Source organism: Trichoderma ghanense (assembly GCF_004382785.1).
Source record: "Trichoderma ghanense strain CCMA-1212 chromosome Unknown scaffold_0, whole genome shotgun sequence".
NCBI lineage: Eukaryota > Fungi > Ascomycota > Sordariomycetes > Hypocreales > Hypocreaceae > Trichoderma > Trichoderma ghanense.
The window spans coordinates 233,086-242,458 of NW_027395663.1; the positions used below are offsets into that span (position 1 = coordinate 233,086).

The following is a 9,373-nucleotide window of genomic DNA, read 5'->3' on the forward strand; positions in this document are numbered from 1 at the left end:
GTGCGCCGTGTCGGGCGTCGCAGATTGCAATGACGCATGACGTTGGGAGAGGAATTTGAAGAATGGAAAAAGTAGATGACTCAGATGGAGGCACCCGCACCCGCACAGCAGATACGAAGGAATGGAAAAAGGAAGAGCATCTGAAACGCTTGTCGTTGTGCTCGTCATGCAGGTCTTGCAACCTGTTTATCGTGCTGTTTTCCTCTTGTTTCTGGCTGCCTCCCCTGAGCTAGCAGAGACACTGGTCTCGCTTCGCTAAAAACCGGGTGCAGCCATCCAGCGTCTGCTGACACGCCTTCAACGGCTTCTGTTTGACATCTTGTGTCCTTGAGGGAAAGGGCGTTGATAACCACGTTGGGTTGTGCATTTCGGCACTTGACGCAGGACACACCTAGCACAGTCGATAGAGTGTTGATGTCTGTAGCTTTGATTGCAAGCAATGCAAGATGAATGGACGGGTTGCATTAATCATTTGATAGGAGCATTCAAGCCTTTTCTACTCCTTGTACTTGAGGCTTACAGCCCCTGAAAGTTGCCTCACCTCGGGCCACCAACAATTTGAGCAAGGCTCCAGCTGACAGTCGTCGCCGATTCGGCAAGTGGACTTCGTCCAAAGCACAAGCACAAACATCCAGGGCACACACAGCTCGGATTCCACCGGTAAAGCCACTAACGCAAGGAGGAAGCATCACCACCTAGAGTACGTACTTACATACAATTTACTAGGTACTAGTAGTAGGTGAAATGTGATCAAGCGGCACCCATGGCCACGCTGTTGTCTCAGCTCAAACGCACGCCCAAACATTCTTTTTCCTCTGCTTTTTTTCCCCTACTCCCTTCGCACGTTCTACCAATTGGCCCCTGTCTAAAGGCGCTGCCTGCTGGGAACCCGCGTGGCACTAATGCAGGTGTGGCGGTGCTGGGCTCCGAAACTCTAGATTGGATCTGGGCTAGAATTGGGCGAACGCTTCGGCCAATCGTGGGGGTCCCTGTTTGTTCCAGGTTGCACTATGAATACTTCAAGTTCGTACTTTTTATGACGAGGCAATGCCGCAGGCTCAAATTGCCGTAAGCCTTGGGAAGTATTTGCGAAACCCACTGCGAAACCCAAAAATCAATTATCTGTGTGTTTCAGTCGTGCATCAGATTGCTCCTTTTTCTATCGGTGTTTGCTTTTTGTTGCAGACGATCTGGAACAGATGACATATACGAGTACATGGGGCTAGCACCTGACTGGATTGTCATCTAGGTAGATCAGCCTCCATATGCCTTCACATGGGATTCGTCCCAAGCAAGTGAGAGTTGTCAAGGCGAGCATCCAGCGCGCGAGTCCATGCACTGACGTGCTTCAGAGTGTAAGATCAACAGTGGCACTATTGGATTGGACGTCGATGTTCGCACTTGTTGAAATGCTGCCATATGCGGAAGACCCCGTACCCCGTGCGATGCCTGCCGCCTTGTCTCTCTAATGCCATCTCGGCGAGCTTCTATTCGTTAGGCTGCGGATGGGTGCTTACCTTATCGATATGACCACGGAGCCAACGCTAACTCGCACCTCTCTGCCCCACCATCTTTTTCCATGATCCCCAAATCTTTCCAGCCAGTTCCTTTGGTATCTGAACCACAACAAGACCAGATACAGTCCCTCATAGCTGCGTCCATCATCCTCGCCATCATGGATCCTACGCTGCTCATCGGCGACATCGTGGAGCGAGAAGACAAACCTGCGAAGCCGGTCGAGTTCCCCTCAGCCCCCATCCCAACGACCGGGTTCCCTCAGCACAAGCGCCGATGGAAGTCATCAGCGTTCAAGCAGCAGCGGAGTGGCGGTGCGCCGCAATCCAACCAAGCGCAAATATCAGAGCCGGCCCCGTCACAGACCTTTGAAGAAGCGGAACGACAGAGGATAGATAGAGAGAACAGGCAGAAGATTTCCGACATGACGCCTCAGGAGATATCTCGGGCGCAAGAGGACCTCTTGAATGGACTGAACCCGGCCCTCGTACAGCGTCTGCTGCAAAGAGCCAACCTTGATGAGCCTGACCCGGATTCGCCCTTCAACATTCCTGAATCTCGAGAGGCACAATCAACTTCAGCTTCGTCGCTGCCGCCTCCCGAAATCCGTGTAGACGACGTGCCAAAAGTCACCACAGTTGAGGACGTGACTGCGGATGCCCTCAAGCCAGAGCCAAATGCCGAGCCGACACCCGCTCCTGCTCCTCCTGCGCCAACTGCTCAGACAAAGTCGACCAAGAAAATACCCGACAACTACGATGAGGATCAGGCACCTGCTCAGATCCCGCCCGACCTCTTCCCCATCACCGACCTTCCCAAGTCAACGCACTTCCCTGTCCCACCAAGCCTCCCGGACCTGGACCCTTCCGATCCCAACTTTCTCGCCACGCTACACGAAAAATACTTTCCTAACCTCCCCGCCGATCCCAGCAAGCTGGCTTGGATGGCGCCCGTTCCTAGCCAAGACAGCCCTGCCGATAAAGACTCGCCATATTATCCTCATCCCGAGATCAGCGTCTCGGCGCTGAGGTTTGATTTTCGAGGCCGATTTCTCTCACCGCGAGTGAGCCGATCGATACCCGCGTCCAAGGGGCTGCATCACCATGGAGAAGCTCCCGAGGCTGCCGGCTACACCATCGCAGAGCTCGCTAGGCTGGCAAGGAGCGCTGTGCCCGCACAGCGTTGCATAGCATTCCAAACCCTGGGCCGAATTTTGTATCGCCTGGGGCGCGGCGAATGGGGAACCACCCCAGAACACCCGATCGCCATGGGCGTTTGGAGCGCTGTCAAGGAGGGACGGGTCCTGGAGAGCCTAACAGAGGCAAGCATGGTCGAAGGCGGGCATAGAGGCAGTAGGGCATATGCCGTGGAAGCCCTGTGGTTGTTTGAGAAGGGCGGATGGCGCGAAAAGCTGCAAGTGAGGTGAGGCGGACATACCGTTGGCAGTGGAGAAGAAAAGTACTTCTGTATGCACGTATGAATATGAGCTGGCATCTACTTTTCGCCCACTGGGTTTATGCGAAGAATAGATAGATACTAGGGCAAACTGTGTGGGTGATGTGTCAAGTCTGCCCTGTATCGGCAAGGCTGGCATGCAAGACAACGGTGCGAGTGTCGGATGCATATGCAAGTCTAAGAGATAGTAGGCACCTACAAAGACTGCGCTGACGTGTAACTCATTCGATCAGGGGTAGGTGAATTTGGTGTCCATGTAGTAGCAAGCTTGGAGGTTTGTGTCTGCAAGTTTACCTTGGGCATCTTGCGTTTGCGTTGGTGACGTGTACACGAGCCTTGCTTGCCTGGGTTCCAAGAGCATCACAGATGGCACTCATACATAACATTCATCAAGACTGGTATATGGAACTCAGTCCGTCTGCCACAAACTTGGCAGATTGCGCGCTTCGGAAGTGCGATGATGCCAGCTCCGCCCGTTCTCCCTATCAGATTGGGCTTGTGCATATGGCTCCGACCAATGGATGTCTGCAGGCGTGATGGGCGTGTGATCGGTTAACTGGTTGAAGTTGGTGGCTTATCACGTCAATGCTCAGATGATGAAGTAGGTAGCAATAACAGCAGCCAAACAATCATATCCCACATGATCAGTGTAACAAGCGGTGCCCCTTGAACGCACGCTTGTCTGTATTGATTGATTCACTGCAACACCCTCTCAAGGTCACTGGATCTACAATGCCTGTATCGGATCGGCATCACGGCCTGCTGGGTTTCAGGGCCTCGTCAAGGACAGGCGGCGAGTGGCGGCTAGGGGCAGGCCGGGCACCAAATGCGCCATTCCGCCCAGGAGACTCTGGAGACGCAACCGCTAGCGTCCAGTGAGTGGCTCCCCCGACCGAGCGTCTGCAGTGGCTTGGGCGGGCTGCTCTCGGGCGCTCCTTGGCCTGGAGCCTTGCCGTGGCGGTGGGGGCGCCGTAGAAGGAAAAAAAAAAAAAAATTGGTACAAAGAAAAAAAAGAAGCGCCCACACTTTTTTTTTCGTTCCTTTCTCTCCTCGTCCCTCTCCAGCCCACAAGCAACACGGCACCGCCGTCGCCAGCCAACTGCCCTCCCTCGCCTTGGGCGCTTGCAATCTTCTTCTCTTCTCCCGTCCTCGCTCCTGTGCTTCCGACTCTGTGTTTTGCAGCGCGTCGATTCTCCCTTTTTTTCTTCTCTTCTCGTCCGTCTTCTTCGTTGGAGACCCGGTTCCGCCTTGTGCCCGCCGAAAGCTCGTCGATCGACCTCGCGGCAGTGACGCATCACGAACAAGCGACCATCGGGATCAAGCCCTGGCTCGCCGAACCACATCGGAAAAGAGAAAAGAAAGAAAGCCTTGGAACGAACAGAGCCGACGCTTGGCCTTTTTGCTGCCTCTCCGCTGCACGATTGCCTTGATTGTCGAACCGACGGCCGCAGGTTGAATCCTCCATCAGCTCCCGCTGTTTTTCTTCCTCTGACGCCAACTGTCTGCATCATCCTATCCGGGTTTTTCTGCAGTGCGGAGACTTTTCATCGTCCATCAACGAAACCAAGCCCTTTTCTGGTTCATCTGCGCAATTGCCCGCAGAAGGAAGAAGAAGATTGGTTCAATTGATCGATCAGAGACAACAGGAAGCCAAGACGAGAACACTGATTTTTGCAACGACCGGCATCACCCAGACCTACTGCAAAGCCATCCACCCTCTCTTTTTCCTACCGGGATCTCTGTGACTTTGACTAGCCATGGCATCCCCTTTGCAGTTCGCCTACCGGACCCAGAAGACCATCGGCGTCTTTAACGCCGCTCCGGTCTACGCGCCCCTTTCTGGGTTCACCAAGCCCGAGGGAAACCTGCGGTGCTGCGCGTACTCGCCGTGTGGCCGCTTCTTTGGTTGGGCAACCCCCGAGGCTCTCAATGTCGTCGACACCTCCAGCGGCCAGCTCATCCTGAGCCTGCCCATTGCCAACGTCTATGAGCTCGGCTTCTCGCCCCTCGGCACCTTTGTCATCACCTGGGAGCGGCCGGCCAAGGACGAGGCTGGCGACGCCACCAAGAACCTCAAGGTCTGGCGCACCGTCGAGGACGGCGTCGACGCTGCCGCCAAGGTGCCCGTCGGCCAGTTCGTCCAGAAGCAGCAGGGCGGCTGGAACCTCCAGTACACCGCCGATGAGGCCCTCTGCGCCCGCCTCGTCACCAACGAGGTGCAGTTCTTCCAGAGCCATGACCTCGTCACCGTGTGGAACAAGCTGCGCGTCGAGGGAGCCACCAACTTTGCCCTGGCTCCAGGCCAGGACCACGCTGTGGCCGTCTTCATCCCTGAGCGCAAGGTAAGCATCATCCTTCGCCCTTTCTGTTTCTCGCTCTGCTTTCTAACGAAGGACAACTTCAGGGAGCCCCCGCCGCCGTCAAAGTCTACAAGGTGCCCGAGTTTCAGAACCCTATCTCGCAAAAGACCTTTTTCAAGGGCGACAAAGTCCAGCTGAAGTGGAACAAGCGGGGATCTAGCCTCCTGGTTCTGGCTCAGACTGACGTGGACCGCTCTGGCAAGAGCTACTACGGAGAGACGACTCTATATCTGCTGAGCACCAACGGCACTCTGGATGCTCGCGTGACTCTGGACAAGGAGGGTCCGATCCACGACGTATCGTGGTCGCCTTCGTCCCGACAGTTTGGTGTTGTCTATGGTTATATGCCAGCGAAGACGACCATTTTCAACGACCGCGGTGTTGCGGTGCACTCGTTCCCCCTTGGACCGCGCAACACCATCTCCTTCTCGCCCACCGGCCGCTTCGTCCTCGTTGCCGGCTTCGGCAATCTTGCTGGTCAGATCGACGTGTACGACCTCGAAAAGGACAACCGAAAGGTTTGCACCATCGAGAGCGGCAACCCGAGCGTGTGCGAATGGAGCCCCGACAGCCGTTACATCATGACGGCCACGACCTCTCCGCGACTGCGTGTCGACAACGGCGTCAAGCTGTGGCACGTCACCGGCGGGCTCATGTACAACGAAGATATGGTCGAGCTGTACAACGTTCTCTGGCGACCCGCGGACGCAGCTAGCCTCGAGGCCGGAGATCCGCTCAGCCCTATCCCGACACCTCACGAATCCGCCGCGGCCTTCCTGAGCACCGTCAAGGCGCCCAGCAAACCTGCGGGAGCCTACCGACCCCCCGGCGCTCGTGGATTGGCCACGCCGCTTCACTTCAAGCGCGAGGATGAGGGCGGCGCCGCTCACGTCGTCAGCAACGGCACCCAGAACGTGAGTGCCAACGGCTTCGGCAGGTCCCGACGCGCCGTCCCCGGCGCCGAGCTGGCCGACAACATCCCGACCGTCCGGACTGTGCCTGGCGCGGAGCCCGCCAACGAAGACGGCGGCGCCAAGAAGAACAAGAAGAAGCGCAGCAAGAAGAGCAACCACCCCGACGGCAAGCTGGAGCCTGAGCCTAACGGCGGAGCCAGCCTTGCGCCGCCGCCGCAGGAATACGGCGGTGCTTCGGGCAACGAGGGTCGCAGCCCTGAGAGGCGCGGAGTGGCCGGCGGCAACCAGAACGGCCGCAACTTCAGGAGCCGGTCCCGCAACAACATGAACCGTAGCCGAAGCAACACTCAGCAAGGCGTCCGTGGCCAGAACGGAGGCCAGAACGGACAGCATCAACAGCAGCAGCAGCAGTCCGGTCCTCCTCCTAATGCCCCAACTGAGCCGGCGTCGCAGAACCCAAACGCTAAGAAGATTCGCAGTCTGCAGAAGAAGGTCAGGGCCATTGAGGATCTGGAGATGCGCCTTGCTGGAGGTGAGAAGCTGGAGGACACCCAGCTGAAGAAGATTCACACCAAGGCATCGGTGCTCAAGGAGCTGGAGGCTCTTGGTGGCGAGTCGTAAAAAGCTCCCGTGGCCCGTGACTGGGTGCATTGAGGAGAGCATGCGGGGGAATAGATTTGCGTGGGGATTGTCGTATTTGCTTGTTTGTCTGTTCTTTTCCGTTATTCGACGCCAGTGGAGATGGGCGTCCCATAGCCCGGCATTCTTTGGTAATGGCTTTCAGAGTATGACCACTTTGGCTGAAGGCTTTTGCTGAGCAGGTCAGGTAAAAAAGTGAGGGGAGGGAGATGGTGGTAGCGATTTGGTTTTGTACACCACTTGCAGCACATCGTTTCTTGGACAAAGAAAGCGATGTGCTTGTATCCATCCGAACCTCGGACCGCGGGTGGCTGAGGAAGAAGTTTGTGTCGGTAGATAGTTGCGAGCATCGAGTTCACGCCTGGCTGTGGGTGTTCTCGGGGTAGATGCTGCTGTGGAGCTTAGACTGCGGGTGAGCTCACAAGTTGTCTGCTGAAAAGAGGACGAGAGCAGATGTTTGTTGACGCTGCCTTGATGCATAATGCGAAACTACCTGTTGAGTTTGAAACATGTGTTGTGCTAGTGATGCAGTATATGAAGATCTTTACGTCGTCGCTTGGATAAAGAACTTGAACAGACGTACGGCAAGGTAGGGTATAGTCTCTATCATATTAAAAAAAAACTGACACCCTTTGTTTTTATCTTCATCGTCCACCCCTTATTTCCCAGAACTCGTCCTTCTCACTGTCGGCATCGTAAGAGGAGTTCCTGAACGCTCAGCATACGTGCCAACACTCTCACCATGATACGCCGTCCCTTCCTCCACGCCCAATACCCCCCTGAGCTCCCGACTATGGCCATATTCCCCATCATCTCGTCCATCCCTCTGCTTCCTCTTGCTACTACTGCCATTACTATTGTTGCTGTTGCTAGGCAGCAAGCCCCCCCTCTTCTGCAAATCCCGCTCGAAAAAGTAAAACTCAGTGCCCTTGTCAACGAGCTCCCTCGCCGCCATAGCAAGCAACACAACAGCCGTCGTCTGTCCAAAGTCCCACTCATTCTCACGCGCATCGTCCCCAACAAGGTGCCCCTGATTGGCGGCCCTCAAGGCGAGCGCCATGTACAAATGCACGGGGAACTGCAAAAACGCCAGCGCAAGAATCGTATGGCGCCACCGCGCGCCCGAGAATGCCGCGGCGAGCATGACGAGGATCATCCACGCCGCGGTGAAGGCGACGTAGGCTTTGTCTTCCGCGGGGTGGCTCGCGTGAGGGGAGGTGATGAGGTGGGCAAAGTAGCAGCGGCCGGGCGGGGTGTCGGGGCTCCAGGCGTCGAGGCTGAGGCCGAGGAGGATGGTGAGGACGAGGTACATTGCCGCGAAGAGGTAGGTGCCGCGGTGGCGCGGGGTGAAGTGAACGGAGCGGAGGCAGGCGAAGTGGCGGGAGAGGAGGTGGGATGCGTAGTCGGGGGGTGAGGAGGGTTGATGGAGGCGGAGGGTGCAGTAGGTCCAGCAGACGAGGGCGGCGGCGCTGGAGACGCTGTGTAGTTTGATTAGAATGGTGATTGATCATAATGGGGATGAGGAGGATGATGAGGATGGTGGCTGGACACAAACGCGGGTGATGAGGAGAAGAAGAGGGGAGTCAGGGGTAAGGGGGGGTGTTGATGTACTCACCCAACGAAGCTGACAATGTCAAACGCCAGATGCAAATGGTAGGTGGAAACGGTCCTCGCCGAGGAAAAGACGGAAATCATGTACGAGTTGCCAATGACCATCTGGATGTCGTTGCCGACCATGAGGATGTCGGACACGCACTCGAGGCGCTTCTGCTCAATCTCGAACTCGACGCTGTCCGGGTGGTGGTGGCCGTCCATGGAGCCGCTCTTGGAGAAGAAGAAGGCCCAGAGGGCGAGGCAGAGGGATATTGTGGCCTGGCCGACGAAGCCGACGATGATCTGTGCGTTTTGAGTGAGTCAGTTGTTGAGGTTGTTGTTGTGGTTTGTTTGTGAGGGGGGTTGAAGGGGGCGAGTTGGTTTGACTTACACCGATGCCGACGAGGTCTGATCTGCCTTCGCCGACGAGGATGCATTCTGAAGATGCTCTTGGGAGGCTGAGCATGTCTTTGTTGCTTCTGTTTATCTCTGAATGTATGAATGAGATGACGTTATTTGGCGATACAATGAATGACGCAGACATCAGGACTGAGGCGCCTGACGTCTGTCGTGGTGATGCTGCTATCACTGAGCCCGGTTAAGCTCAAGATGACATTGAACTTGTCCGACAAGATCACTGCTAGAGTAAAACACCCGGATGAGGCACAACCAGGTTCTGATGATGCATTGAACACATGCAAAGGGATTTCCCATCTTCTTCCAACCCTACCCAGGTGAAGTCGAGGGGGGCTTGCTCTGTCATTGGGCACTAGCCGCTGGAGGCGCATCGAGGCTGAAGTCGAAACTTGGCTAGATTCCCCGGCATGCCGCTCTGTTTTCAAGTGCCTCTTCATTCCTAAGGAATTTCAAGGGCTGTGCTGCATGGGGATCATTGGG

At 56.1% G+C, this 9,373-nt stretch overlaps 3 protein-coding genes across 3 annotated transcripts; 2 read left to right on the forward strand and 1 right to left on the reverse strand.

The window, feature by feature from the left end:
* Positions 1 to 1,675: 1,675 nt before the first annotated feature.
* CCMA1212_000081 (RNA polymerase II-associated protein RBA50) lies at positions 1,676 to 2,941 on the forward strand (the record flags this gene model as incomplete). Its single annotated transcript, XM_073697566.1, has 1 exon — positions 1,676 to 2,941. One exon carries the CDS (start codon positions 1,676 to 1,678, stop codon positions 2,939 to 2,941), a length of 1,266 nt encoding a protein of 421 aa, XP_073563826.1.
* Positions 2,942 to 4,727: 1,786 nt separating this feature from the next.
* On the forward strand, positions 4,728 to 6,865 carry CCMA1212_000082 (uncharacterized protein; the record flags this gene model as incomplete). Its single annotated transcript, XM_073697567.1, has 2 exons — positions 4,728 to 5,312; positions 5,375 to 6,865. 2 exons carry the CDS (start codon positions 4,728 to 4,730, stop codon positions 6,863 to 6,865), a joined length of 2,076 nt encoding a protein of 691 aa, XP_073563827.1.
* A 676-nt stretch (positions 6,866 to 7,541) lies between these two features.
* Positions 7,542 to 8,942, reverse strand: CCMA1212_000083 (uncharacterized protein; the record flags this gene model as incomplete). Its single annotated transcript, XM_073697568.1, has 3 exons — positions 7,542 to 8,361; positions 8,499 to 8,779; positions 8,868 to 8,942. The coding sequence occupies 3 exons, from the start codon at positions 8,940 to 8,942 to the stop codon at positions 7,542 to 7,544; spliced, it is 1,176 nt and encodes a 391-aa protein (XP_073563828.1).
* Between the last annotated feature and the right edge of the window lie 431 nt (positions 8,943 to 9,373).